Source organism: Typopeltis vanoorti, chromosome 7 (genome assembly GCF_054136105.1).
Source record: "Typopeltis vanoorti isolate ZY-2024b chromosome 7, IOZ_Tvanoo_1.0, whole genome shotgun sequence".
In the NCBI taxonomy this organism is placed as follows: Eukaryota; Metazoa; Arthropoda; class Arachnida; order Uropygi; family Thelyphonidae; genus Typopeltis; species Typopeltis vanoorti.
Window position 1 is genome coordinate 29,608,273 of NC_143555.1, and position 15,776 is coordinate 29,624,048.

At 35.1% G+C, this 15,776-nt stretch overlaps 1 protein-coding gene across 2 annotated transcripts in view; it reads right to left on the bottom strand.

The window, feature by feature from the left end:
- LOC150104546 (tetraspanin-5-like) overlaps positions 1 to 15,776 on the bottom strand; it is a 231,114-nt gene that overhangs the window by 85,539 nt on the left and 129,799 nt on the right. For both annotated transcript variants that reach the window (XM_090395760.1, XM_090395761.1), the window contains exon 7: positions 3,045 to 3,161. In XM_090395760.1, coding sequence (XP_090251886.1) covers positions 3,045 to 3,161 — 117 coding nt within the window. The remainder of the gene's footprint in view (positions 1 to 3,044; positions 3,162 to 15,776) is intronic.

Sequence of the window (15,776 nt, forward strand, 5' to 3'; positions counted from 1 at the left end):
TTACATCGGCCAAACTTCAAGGAGCCTTGAAATTAGGCAAAAAGAACATATAGGTGACGTCAATAATAACAGAGAAGAAAAACCAGGTTTGGCTTTTCATTTCTCAAGAACAAACCATACCATAGAGTGGGATAGAAGCACAATTCCTTACATGGAGGAGGACTTCCGCTCCCGAATTTTTAAGGAGGCCACAACAGTTGCCCGCTGTACACAAAACCTTAACAGGAACCAAGGACTAATCTTGCCCGTGATCTGGAAGACCCTTATCAGATCCTTCAACTCGCCAGAACTGAATTATAGTGCCAACTATAGAACGTTCCTAAATAACAACAAGTGAGATCATCCATGCTCTATGAATGTATTATACATGCTCTGTTCTTTGTTTAATATAATTGGAATCGGTTGATTTTAGTCTGTAACAGTTTTTTTACTTTTTAGTGCCTTACATCAGTTATGTACCCTGAAGATGCCAACAGACTTAGTTGTTTATTATATACACTTGATCAATATAATCCCAATAAAAGTTTTTCCATACACATTCGTTGTTGGTGACTTTAATGCCAAAATAGGATGTGGAAAAGAAGATGAAAAGTTTATAGGACCACATGGCCAAGGAGAAAGAAATAGAAGAGGATAGAGATTAGCTGAATTTGCTGCAGCTGAACAACTCTTTATCATGAACACTTTTTTCAACAAACGCCTAAGTAGATGGACTTGACAATCACTGAATGGAGACACAAAAAATGAAATTGACTACATTTTAACAGACTGTAAAAGATTGGTACAAAATGTTGGTACATAGGCAAAACATACTTCTACATATATTCTGACCACAGACTCCTCAAAGCCATTATAAGAATAGACCACAAAAAAGAACAACATCAACCCATAAAAGACAACCTAAACAAATAGACTACCACAAATTCAGGAAGTACATAGAAGAGACCAAATGGACTATTAAAAAGTGTTACATAAATGATGACTATATTGACTTTATTAATAAATTCAACAAGTGCAAGAAAAAATCATAAATTCCTGTGAAACAAAAGAAAAGAGAATGACTCTCACCTCAAACTATAGAACTACTGAAAAAAATTCCAGAAGACTACAAAGCTTTCAGGATACAAAAATTAAAAGAAGCAGTGCAGGCAAAAACCAGCCTGAAAAAAATAGAGAAAGACTTAAATTTTAAACAGTCAATTCCATCTGCTTTACATGATCAAAATGGAGAAACACATATTAATAGAAAAAGGATACAAGAAATTGTGCAGAATTTTTATAATGATCTCTATGCAACTAAGTGCCAAGTTTCAGAACCTATCATTCCAAAACCAAGCAATATACCAGATGTACTTCCAGAAGAAATAGAACATGCCCTTAAGAAAATGAGTAAAGGTAAAGCCCCAGGACTTGATCATGTTAAGGCTGAAGAAATCCAACAAGGTGGACCAATTACTTTCAAAGCCTTGGCTGCCAGATTCACGTGGTACTTCAAAGAAAGAAAGATTCCAGAGGAATGAAAACCTCAAAAACCATACTTCTATTCAAAAAAGGGAACAAGGAAGACATAAAAAACTATCATCCAATCTGTCTACTCTCTCTCACATATATAAGATCATGAACAGAGTAATACTGAACAGAATCCAAAACACTCTAGAAGACAACTCCAGCAGAGAGCAGGCAGGATTCAGAGGCTTCTCCACAACAGATCATATCCAGGTCATTTCACAACTAACAGAAAAATGCAGAGAATACTGAATCCCTCTATGTTTTCTCTTTATTGATTTTAAAAAAAGCATTTGATACCATAGAACACAATGCAGTCATCAGTGCCTTACTGGAAATAAATGTGGACCCTACTTATATCCACATGATAAAAGAAATTAACAAAAATCAGACCACAGAAATAACCCTATTAGATCAACAGGGGTCCATCAAGGCAATGTGATCTCCCCAAATCTATTTACCAGCACTTCAGAATACATTCTGAAAAAAATAGACCTAAACGGAGAAATAAGCATAGATGGTGAAAAGCTACAAATTCTTATGTTTGCCCATGATCTAGTACTGATATCCCACAACCCAAACGACCTAGAAGAAATGGGTGAAAAAGTATACACAAACAGCAGTAAGATAGGCTTAGAAATGAATCTAGAAAAAACAAAATGGATAAAACATCTACACAAGTGACAGTCACCTATGTATTGACATCCCTATAGAACAAGTTGACTCATACAAGTACTTAGGATAAACAATAAAAATTAATAACGATTTATCTGAAGAACTAGCAAAAAGAAAGAAAGCTGCATGGCTATCATTGAACAGACTAAAAGAAACACTTATTGATCCAAATCTTGACATCTCTCTGAAGGCAAAACTATTTAATAGTGATATTCTACCATCACTCACATATGGATCAGAAACATGGAACATGACAAGAAAAGAAGAAGAGACTCTCAGAATAACTCAGTGTGCAACAATAGAAAGCAGGATTTGTAACATCAGCAGAATGGAACACGGTAGAAACACGGAACTAAGAAAGAGATCAGGCATAAAAGATGTGATGTGGTAACTGCAGTATATGAAAGCAAGATGAGATGGGCAGGTCACATGGCCAGACTCAAAGATAACAGATGGACATATAGAATACTCAACTGGCAACCAAGAATAAAGAGAAAACCAGGAAGACCACCTACAAGATGGGAAGATCCCCTAGTGAAATCTATGGGTATAACATGGAAGAGAGAGGATCGAGATCATTGGAGGCAACTTTGTGACCTGCACTCATGGAGAAATCCTGAATGAAACACGGGTCCATCAAGGTAATGAAATTTTAAAAAGAATACTTTCTAGAGCTGAAGAATATAACTATTTTTTCACCAGTCTTTGAGTAATATATCTGAGTGCAGAGGTTTTTAGGAACAACTACAATGAATGGTGTATAGTTCTTCTCTATTACAGTAGTAAGCATAATCAGATTTTAGTTTATGTATTACACTTTAAAAATACATATGAAGGCATTCATTTATTTTTTAATTACTTACTTGTAATACAGCAATGCCCACTGCTGCTCCAGCTACTGGAACAAGATTGACTTCTATCCATTCCTCTCCAGCTCTCACACAACCTTTTTCATAAATAACAACTGACTTATCTCCAGACTAAAAAAAAAAAAAAAAAAAGATTAACGATAACTAATTCAATGTTCAGTAATGTCATATATGCATCAGGAATAACATCAATGAATTATTGGCAACAGTAAATGATACAAAGTCAAAAAATGATCGGCATTAGTGAGACCTACCTAAAATCGGAGAATACCCTTATAGAATTAGAATGTGATGTGTACAGTGTATTCAGGAAAGAAAGGTTTAGCTTGTTTAGTGTTTACAGACATGAGGATAGCAAACATCATAATGCACATTATAAGAATTTGAGTAGTATAGAAGTAATAATATGTACAAGAAAACAACTAAGAGACAGTGTTTCTTATTACAAGGGGAAAAGCAATAAATATTTTAATAAAGAACAATATAACATTGGATCTTGCTGAAAGGTAATAAATAGTTAAATAAATCTTATGTACAAGGAAACTATTAGTTAAATAAAAAGATACTGCACCCTTCAAATGGAAAAGACCTGAATTTGATTCTTATTATGATAAGATGAATCTCTATGTGAGCTCATTCAATTGAAGATGGGTCAGCCGATCTCATGCTGAGTCAGCAGGATTTTTTCCTCCTGGAAACTCTGGTTTTTCATTCTGCATAGAGGCAAATTGCCCAAGAGAACATACACAATTTACAGAAAAATAATACTATGGGTGGTGGTGGTCATGAGTAGCAGATGGCATTGTGTGTGTGTTGATGGGTGTATTATCATTGTGCACAGTTAGAAGATTAAATAGGGAAGACGGAGAGTTGTGTGTAGGTATGCGAGTCTCACAACGAGTCCTTGGAGAGTAATATATAGTTTATACATACAACTATATATACAATCTGTATCAATTACAGATATTAATCCTCTGAAGAAACTTAAAAACCAAATGAACACCAGAGGAATAATATATATTCAGACAGATTCTAAGTCTTAGGCAGGCTATCAAAAGAACTAAAAATAGTAACTGCAATTATCGACAAAATGAGAACACTTGATTAGGATATGCATGATGGATAAAGCAGAACCAGGAACTCACACAAAGGCATGCCATCCCTCAATAGGAAGGAGTGTGTGAGGTGACTTACCTATGCAGAGGTGAGCAAGAACAACTTCCTCTTTACAATCCTCACACAGACTAAACTGCACAATCTGGTAAGTTTGTCGCTAGTCTCTATTGCATATCGCTTGTGACTGGGATACCAGTTTATAGAATAATAGAAAGGCGGGTGATATCTTAGAGAATGAGCTGACCTAGCAGTAGTCTGCAACTTCAGTTTCCTTCCTTAATCTCAATGTGGTTTTGGATTTAAGAGAACAGATGCTGGATCAGAGATAGTCTGCCCATAGTTGAGAGAACCACAGCTGGCAGAGTGTCAAGAAGAGTCAATTCATGTTGAAGGGGAGAAAGGAATAAGGGATGTACAAATATGTCATCAACACATGAAATCATGTGCTTTCCTGACTGTCCTGAACTAACTTAATTTTTGTTGTTGCTTTTATGCATTGATTTTTGTTCATATTTATTTGTTGATGGTACTAGATTCACCATACAAGTCTTGGTGTTAAACATTTCTCCTTGTTCCAATTTTTCAGACCACAAAATGTGCAAGTGAAATGATGGGCGTATCAGAGTCAACTATTAAAATAATGCATAGGGAATCAAAAGGTGAAGATAAGTCCAAATATAAATCCCTTAAAAACTGCCAGGGAAAGAAAACATTGAAAACATAGCTTTGAATGTCATGTTACATGAAGAACTATTCATGAATTTTACATGGTCGAGAAAAAAGTGCCAACTGTTCCTAAATTGGTAGAGAATTACCCCATTTCTTAAAATGGGATAATTCTTGGTAATGGGGTAATTTCTTAAAAATTACCCCATTACACATTTCTTATGTGTAATGATTCCTGTGCTGAAAGAAAAAATTAATTTTCCTTGGAATAGAGAAACTTTAAGGAAAATTTTGAAATCTTTAATGAAATCGGATTTTGTTTCTAAAAGTCACAAGAAAAAAGGAACCTTATCATGGAACAAAGTAACAGTTTTATCTAGAATGCACTATTTGAGAGCAATACATTGTTTCAGGGAGGAGAAAAAAGGATTGTATTTCTGTATAATAATAATTATTTATTATTTTTTATACAAAACTTTCTTAAAAATTTCACTTACATTATTTTTCATTTCATAAATTAAAAAAAAAATCTAATACTATATGTAAAATTTTCATAAAAGAAAAACTAATTTTCTTATGTGTAATAATATATAAACTCATCCCATGAGATGGGTTGAATACCCTATAATCGGAATGAATTTACCTTCTTCTGTCAGGAGCAGTAGTGCCAACGGTTTTCTAATCTGTGGTCGAATAATAACACTGGATGATGATGGTATACCAAAACTTCTTATTGCCTATAGAGCTTCATAAGTGTACGGATACCTTTGCTAGTGTTTCAATTTTATGTAGTTCAATGCAAGACATATGGCATATAGCTCAGCAGTAAAGTTGGCACATTCTAGCAGGATTGAACTAGATATCATGCTATATGCAAAGGCAGATGTATATCCCACTAATCTGATTGGGAACTATCTGTGTAGATGGGCAAAATCAAATGTATTCTGTTCTGTGAACTTGAAAGAGCTAAACAGCTACTGGTAGACAACTGGAATATAATATTCCTCTTTTAATCCTGTACTTCATGTGCAGACTGTTTAAGCCTGAGTATAGGTAAAACAAGAATATTTCTTTCCATTATAATCTCCTTATTAACAAAATGAAAAAAAAAAAAAAAAAAAACTTTCTACATAAAGAAAAGCTGCATGAGGGTATGACACAATGTTAATATGTTTAATAGCTGGCATCCCTGTAGTGCTGTCTACTAGCAATGCTTTTATTCATAAACCAAAAGGGACATATGGCAGTTTGATGAGTAATGCACAAATTCTCCTGTTGTAAACAAAAATTAACTGGCTACATGAGATGGTCTGAAGAGATTTTATTTTAGTTGCACATAACAGGGACAGTTATCGGCACAAAGAAACAAATGCGGTTTATTTGCTTCAATATAAAGACTAGGAATAAGTGAAGTTTAAACTGTTCTGGTTGCAATTCTGATTACTTGATGGTGGATAGAGTCCAACTGTAGCATTCTGTCCTTGGAAGAGGCAGAAACTTGGGACTCACAATCAAGTTTTGATTTGAGAAATGGATGATGTAAGTGGGCAAAGAACATTTGTCAGTACCTCAATAGTTGGAAGTTAAGGTGTAAAAGATGTTCATCACTATATGGCACTTATCAAGCAACTGGCATAATATGAGGCAGAAACATCAATTTTTTTGTCAAATACAAGCTTTTAGCTTTTGTTGCAACTGGTATGTATTAAAGTGTCCTAGTCTTAGTTTTCTGTCAGGTGAAGACCATGACAATGGACATATCTTGCTCAGGCATGGGCACACTTGATCGAAAGCAATCAGATTTGTTGTTGTAGGGTGTACCTGCAGCAGATACTCTAAGCTTGGTTTTGAGCTTCCTTGGCTGATGTACATGTAGCATTCCACCATGGTTTAGAGAAAAATGAAAACTGACCAGATGCTTTAGTTAATGCAGCTGTAACCCCCCCCCCTTTGTTATAACACACTCTGTGACATAATTCACTCCATCAGTGATGAAAAGGATGTTGCAGAATCAAATTCTGCTAAGGAAGAGAATGTGAGCCAGTCAGCTTGCTCAGATATACTACATCATTTTGATCAGATGATGTAGTATATGGTTGCCCATTCAGGGATATCATGGGAAAATGGTCACTCCCATATAAATTGTCAAATTTCCTACTTAAACAGTGAGAAGAGGGTAAGCAGACTTAAGTTTGGCAGTGAATGTATAGGTAGGTATATGGGAGGGGTTGCTTCCCATTTTTTTTTTTTTTTTAAATGGATTATCGTTGTTGAGCATATGCTCTACAACACACCCTCTGATGCCAGGTATAGGCACTATCCCACAGCATGTTGTTCATTCAAATCCCCCATTTAAAGATATTATGTGGTACCAAGAATATCAAAAAAGGCTACTCTTATTCTGATACACAATAAAGATGAAGTAGAAGACTTGACATACTATTGACTAACCCAGTCTACTATCAGTGGTTTACAAAAATCTTGGCTCATAGGCTTTGTGCAACTCTACACCTAGCACCATCAAAAGAACAGGCAGGCTTTCAAAGTGGCACCGTTCATAGCACAATGGACCACATTCATGTTGTACAACAGATTATCAAATGGTGTAATGAATACCAACTACCACTGCCTTGGTTTTATTGATTATGAGAAAGCCTCTGATTCGGTAAACACTTGTGCAATACTTCAAGGATTACAAAACCAGCAAGTGGAGGAGTCATAAGTCAGGACCATCAAATCAGCAAATACCAATGCAACAGTAGCTGTTTATTTCAGTGGAGACATCTCTACTGTGGAAATACAGAGTTGTATAAGACAAGTTGACACAATATCTCCAAAACTATTCACAACATGCCTAGAAAAAATATTCAAGCTTCTTGATTGGGAAGAAAATGTTCAAAGATAAATGGAAGATATTTAAGCCATTTATGTTTTGCAGATGACATAATTATCTTTACTTCAACTGCACATGAATTACAGACTTATATCCATGAACTCTAAATTGCTAGTAAAACAGTTGGCCTAAAAATAAATCTAAAGAAAACCCAAGTAGCTACGTACAACCAGAAATAATAAAAATCAATAATGATGAAACTGAACAATAGATTATGACATATACTTAGGACAATGGATATCAATGGAATAAAATATTATGGATGAAATTAAAAAGATGCATAATGCTTAGGTGGAAAGTATTTGGAAAATTAGTCACTATTCAAAAGCCAATTACCATCATGCCTGAAAAAGGAAAGTTTTCAACCAATGTATTCTTCCTATATTGACATATGGCTGTGAAACATGGACACTGAAAGAAAAAGAAATTAAAATTATTATTTTGGAATGCTTAAGTAGGGAAAACTATCAACCGAGATATCAACACTAATATCAATGATGTGACCCACCACCACAAAGTACACATCAAAACTTGATGTTTATTCATCACTGAACAACAATTGGCATTCTCTGCAACAACTAGCCTCAGATTTCCTCACTACATTCGCCTACTTTTACAAACAGGATACTTGCTAATTTGTAAGATCTGATATCCAATGCCCAAGGTTAACTTTGTTACTTCATTTGCTGCCTATGCCGTTCTCCTAACTCTGACTTCACTGACTTATTTGACTCTTTATATATGAATGTCAATCACACACACACAATCTAATTACCTCAATAGTGAGATGATCTTCCTAGGTGATTTCAACATCCATAATTCATACTGGTTTCCCTTCAACTTTACAGACCAAGCTAGAACAGAAGCTGATTTATTTGCTATCAGTAATGATTTAACACACCATTCACCAACCTGTCATAATTTTTGATAATCCTCATCATTTTCAGAGAGGGAATCTCATTTATATGATATACTTCAGCTTGAGATATCCTTACCTTAATGTTAGCTCTCCTCTTGGCAAGTTTGACCATTACCTTGTCCATGTTTTGTTTTCTACAGTTTTTCCTTTTCCTGGTCATTCTTAGCCTAACAACCTGTGACACTATAATGGTGCCAATTACTGCTTTTCCTCTTCTAATCCTAGAACCTGCTCGGATCTAATAATGATATTATTCTCACTGGGATGAATGTTTTTATCCCTCACTCTAAATCAAAACTCTCGACTCTTGTCCAAATCGTAGTTCAACAACTGTGCCGAAACTTTAGCATATGTTTAATGGCTCAAGTCAAAAACTTCAGCCTCTCACTCAATTTATACGACAGTTCATAACAACTGCAAGAATAAAATAAAATAAATAAATAATAATAATAATTACAGAGATTACTTTGTAATAGCAAAATGCACTAAGTTTGTCTCCTGTTTAAATGGCTGTCGAGCCCTCCGGTTTCTTTCCAAGTTATGGAATGCAATTCTGTCCCACATTTCCACCACTCTACAGCCTGATGTTACAATGTGACATCACCATTACTGGCATCAGTAATGGTGAATGGTTTCCTTTCAAGTTTTCCAATCAATGATGGTGTACCTCTATACATTCACATACACTTGTCCTTCTATATGTCAATGATCTCATCTCTGCAACATCCAATCCTGTTCACAGCTTTGCTGATGACAGTACTCTCTGCTCCTCTTTTTCATATTCAAAACCTTAGTGATCAGGTAATTCACACTTCAAGATCTTCTTTAACCAATGCCTTAAACACTGATCTTCTTGCCATTCTCAAGGGGATGAGAATAACCTAGTTAATTTCAATGTCACCAAAATGCAGTTCAGTCTCATTTCCCAGAAGATCATGCTTCACTCTCCCTCCCTCATTTCTGACATTATCCTGCTCATCAAACAGGGATCAGTTCTCACTTCTTGGATTGACTTTTACATCTAGCCTGTCCTGGCATAAGCACAACAGGTCCATAGTCTCATTTGCCTCCAAAAAAGTTCCAGAAGTAGAAATAATGGCATCTGTTGAAAGAGGAATATACAACCTGCCTCCAATTAAACCAGTAGCATTCATTTGGATGTACTTAACATCTGGTCAAATCCAAGCATCCCAAAAGTAATATCCTACAAAAGAAATCACTGCCTTAAAAGAACTATACAATAACATTGTTAAAACAAAAGACAAAGGTAACACTAATGTGGTAAAAAATTAATAATGTTAATTTTAAAAGCATTAAAAAAATTACGAACATTAAAAAAAAATAATGTTCATAAACTGCTGGGAAAAAAAAAGTTACTTTTTTTGGCCTAAAGAAACTGCTAACAAACTTGAGCCTTTTCATGTAAAGCCACCAGAACACATGGAGCCAAAAGTTCGAAAACAAAATACACCCTTATGACCAATTGTTGATATTAAGAGCAATCCTACACATTTGGCAAAGTCATCCCCCCCCCCCCATTTACAGGTATTTCTCTTTATATGTAAGAAATTCTATTCACTTAAAAAGTATAATGCTTAACTTTTTGACATTACTTCGCTATTTACTAATGTACCATGAAATGAAACCCTTGAATTGATAAAGTCTCATTTCCATCCAGGTATATTTGAATTATTCATTACAGTATATGCTGGTTATTTCACATAAGAAGATAAACAGTTAGATGGGACAACTAAGGAAAGGGTTCACCACTTCTCCCTTTGGCTAATTTCTATAGAGAACACTTACAGAACTAAGCACTCATCACAGAGCCATGTTAAACTAGTGGTTTTGCTGCACTATGTAGATGATATGTTTGGTATTTGGTCATATGGTCCAGACATACTAGATACATTTTTAGGCATTTAAATAGCTAACATACTAAAAATATATATACTAAAAATACCAAAAAGGATAATAAACCTTCCAAATGGTTTATTATCCTTTTTGGTACAGAAAATGTATACTTACTAAAAGATATTTGCACAAACAATCACACTACCATCCTACACATTTGGCAAAGTCATCAGCTCCCACCCCAATTTACAGGTATACTAAAGACACTCACAGAGCCAGAGCTATCTGTTCCAATGCTACTACTCTTACCACTGAACTGTTTGCTACACTTTTTTTTTCAGCCAATGGCTATAATCCCTAAAAAAAATAGAGGAAATACTAAATACCACTCAAAATCCTCTCCCTTCCATAATACATAAGACCACAAAAAAATTTACTCAAAGAGTGTCACATCACCTAAGGAAATGCTCTCTTTTTATTCACATCCAGGAATGCCCTGGACCTAGCATACTATGGACAGAGAGAAGTATCTATTGACATCTGCCTCAGAGAACATAAGAAATATATTCGGCACCATTGTTATGGCAAGTTGGGACTAGTTCCTAAGAAGGACGACAAATCACTGCTGTCTAACTACTGCCCTATCTCACTCCTGTCTAAAGTAATGGAGACCATCAATTCCCAACTCCTACACTACCCCGAAGACACCCAGCTAATAAATGACCACGGGTATGGATTTCGTCGCTGCCAATCAACAGGAGATCTACTCATATATACACATTTCAAAATATAGTAGTGCCAGTACTATAATCAATACTAATGTTACAAAAATAGAAATACACTGGACAAAGGCAAATTGCATCTCTGCTCTCCAATCAAAAAATCCTGCTGTGTCACAGATGTTTGTGAATCTCATTAAATGGTAGATGATTTTCACTGTCTAGGAGGTTACCACTCTGCTTATTAAAAGTCTGAAGTGGTTGCAAAAAAAATTAAAACATCTTTTTGTATCTAGAGTGCAAGATTCCCAAATTGTAAATCCTTAGCCTGTCCATAAAATATAAATGTGCTATAGGTTTACAATCTTTTGTGAGTGGCATTATCATAAAAAATATTCATCACTGTAAATTCATGTGTTCACGGGACCAGTATGCCTGTTCTGAGGGATGAAAAAACCAGTTTTGGTGAAAAAAACCCTCTACCTCCGTATGAGACCAGTTAACTCACCTTTAGTTGAAAGAAACCAGATAAAGGTTCCTAACGTCATGGACGAGAGAATCATACCCAGGTCTTTCTGACCAAAAGGCTTCCATAATAGTCCAGACATAGACCTACCGACTGAGCTACAGAGGCTCTCTCTCTCTCTCTCTCTCTCTCTCTATATATATATATATATATAGCATAAGATGAAAGGGGGGGGGGGGAGTTGCAAGTTCCAAAATGTTGCTCTTTGTAATAGAACAAAAAAGCATATCAAGAAAATGTGACATTAAGCACACTAGGGCTTATCATTAATTTGGGTATTAGCAGACCACTTAAATGTGAGAAATATTTAATAAAGAGATAATCGAGGGGTTGGAAACATGGATGAATTATCAAATGAACTATCCAGGAGTGAAAGTGACAAATCTGAATAGATAATACTAGTGATAATTTACACGAGAAAGCAGTTAGATTTTGAAAATTAATCAGGTAGGAAGCTTCTATTAAGTAGGGTGCTTTGCATGACTCATGCAAAGATCAGTGACATTTAACTTGATTCTAAGTAGGCTATGCACTGTACACAACTATGGTTTGATTACTTTATGGAATCAATTTGTTAATAATGAGAAATGATTTAGCAGCAATGTGTCCATATAAATACTGGTAGATTGTTCAAGTTGAGTAAGGCAAACTTAAACCTAAATGAAATGAAACCTAAAGAAATTTATGGCATTTGAATGGAAACAGGAATGAAATATATTCAGAGGAATAACAGGAAGGTGCTCAGATTAATGGAAGAATTTCAATTAAAATAAACAGTTGGTTGAGTAACTGGTTGGAATTAAGGCTACTAGGCAAGATTTATGCCAGCCGATTGCCTATCTTGTGATGCTGGTTGAGAAATCCAGTTTTCAGGAGAAAACCCATATAATCCATCTGAAAGCAACTCGCACATGGGATCAAACCAACTCGAAATGTATCAACTTCTTCTCTATTGAGATAGCTTTTAAGAAGAATAAACTTTTATGTTCCTATATTCAAATTTCCTTACATCTTATATTCAATCATGTTGAAATGTTCTGGAATAAATAAATAAATCATTTACATGCCAACATTTCACTAGGATGCCTTTGTAGCACAGTGAAAATGGAGTTTGCTTCCACAGCTTTAGACAGACAGAAAAAAAGAGCACTATAAGGAACTTTTTTTAGGCTTTTTTCAGTTGGTACCTGACTTAGTTAAGTTTTGGCAAAAGACAAACAGGTTTTCCTTCTCCTAGAAACTTGAGCTTTTAATACCCACAACTCAAAATCATCCATAAAACTTCATTGCAGATAATGTACATAGTGTCAAAGTTAAGGATCATGACACTGTCCCTTATTGTAACACTGGTGGCAGCTATCTTCTGTATTCTCCTTTCCAGATGACTTTGAAAATCATTGACACTTGTAGTCTTGGGCCAGCTGTGTGTGGAGGATGGCTGCATCCTAGTCTTCAAAAAAGGTAGGTAGGGTTAATGGCTTCAACTACTCCTTCTGGGGAATAAAAGAAGTTTGCAGATTTTGAGAAGACATTCCACCAGTGCAAACCAGCATATTTAGACACCTGAAAGATGCACTAAACAAAAAAAATATGAAAAGACCCAGACAACAAGGACAGCTACATGCACAAAGCCAGAAGTGAGAGCTTCACTCTTCATGGAGATCATGTGTAAAATAAGAGTGCACCTATATTTGCTTAGAATCACACTGTCAGTTTTACTGCAATTATTATTCAGTACAACCTAGAACAGTATGATCTGAAGTGAGATTTTTTTGTAGTTACCTGGCTTTCTTCCATCTGATGATGCCATCTTTATCCTAGACACGATGTACTAATCTGTTCTTTTGTGTGTGTGTACGCAAGCACACACAGAGGTAGTTAAGCTCATCTTTACCTGTCTATAACTTTACCACAGCAGACACTCAGAAGGGTAGAAACCTTTTAGTAGTAGTAATGGTCTAATCCCAGATTATTTCAGGAGATCCAATCCATTTGATGTGCCATTTATGTAAAGTAGAGATGCAGTCAATGTTCCCTCTAAGCTGTGTGTGTGTGCCCAAAATGGAGTACACATACCTAGTAAACTGCAAGCACAAAATTTTTGATTTCAGATCTAATTCACGGTTGATAATTTATGAATGTACTATAAAAATTAATTATATATAAATCATACTTGTCATTTTATTTAGTAACTTCTCCAATGTCTCCATTCCATCTTAATACACTAATTAGTTCATTTCAGCATGCACTGTGTGGACAAACTGATGATGATGTCAAGTTGCAGAGATATTTATGTAGAGCATCCTCTAAACAGTACAGTCAATTTAATTCTGCAAACAATGTTGATTTTTAAATGGATAAGAATCCTATATTGTTATATAGCCAGTAAGTGAAACTCAAGATCGATAACTACGATCTATGAGTTTCAATGCCGAAAAACTATCGGCGAAGGCAATTCGAAGCAAAGGTGGAGCAAGCTACCTCACTAATCTTGATATTCTCTCATAATGTAAGACACAGCTCCTAGGAGATGTAATACTGTCATTACATTATGAGGGGAGGTCACTACCCAGACCGGTTTCAACCTTTTTTGTGGTCTCATCAGTGAGTAGGTAGACCTAGAAAATATCAAAACTTAGTGAAAAGAACTTACATACCAATATAACAATATTGGTATGTAAGTTCCATTTAATATCTATTCAATTGCCAGAAAACTAGCCTTTTGGCTTTTTATTCTAATTACAAAATGTTGATTTTTGTAAGCATGCAAATTTAAATGAATTAATTTAGCACTTGCAGTTTTATAGAATTATAGCAAAAAAGGGCAACATTAAAATGAGAAATATTACATTAGGTTTTAGTGCATTAAATGCTCAAAATATCACTGTCCAAAATAAAACAGAAAAGAACTGAAAATTCATTTAAATTTGATTGGCTGGACAAATGTGATAATTTGCTTAAAACTGCATGTATATGCTAAATATAGAAATATTTAGCATACAATGTACAAGACATTTTAACAAAGATGTGTGCTGCACACATCACATGCAAGACTAGAAAACTTGTGCACAAGATTTTTTCATACGCATATAGGCTGCAAAAAATTAGAGGGAATATTGGATGCAGTATATATATATATAAGTTAATTTGTGGAGCGGTATTATTCTTTTAAAGAGCATGGCAAAGCTTTTTTTTTTTTTTTTAAATGTCAGCAGAGCCTACTGTGCAGGCAGTGCCAGATGAAATCTCATACTGAGGATGGAATCTGCTCTGCACTGAATACTGAGGTTCTGAAAATTCCTAGCAGATGTTAAGCAGCATGTAGCTATTTACCCATAAGTGTGGATTTATGACAGATTGATTGCAAGAGAGAGAGAGCCATCTGATTGTCTTGTAATGAAAGTATCCAAGAAGAATTAAAGCTATGGAGGCTCTTGAAAAATGAATTGAAGTGTGAATATTGTTTAGGAATTGTAAAAAAGTTAATTATTCAAATAATAACATATTAAAAACTTCTGCTGAACTTAAAAATACCCCCCCCCCCATACACAAACCAGAAGATATATACCTGCATAACTTATATCAAATGCATAATGGAATAGACTGGACCATCTAAAACAACGCAGGATTAATTAGAGCGGCTTATAAACCTCTGAACAAACTTTCTACTCTCTTGATTGAGTTAAACGAAAGACTGCAGATTTTTTCTCCTTTTGAAGTGTCTGTAGTATTTCTGTCAATGCAATACCAAATATTTAAGAAAAAAATAAAAATTAAAATTATATACAGTACAGACATGTCCCCAGAACGGACTCTGGCATTTGTCCCCACCCTAAATCTTCTAACACATAGTGTTAATGACATCCTCACAAGTGATATCCTCTACACATACACACAGTGAAAAGTGGGAATGAAATAACCTAGAGAACAAGGTCTACAGAACTGTTCTTGTTCTCAAGGTCATTAACAAGGACCATCATGTGTATGGAGGGTGACAGTTGCACTCTCTGCAGTGGTCAGTGATTACTGCAGA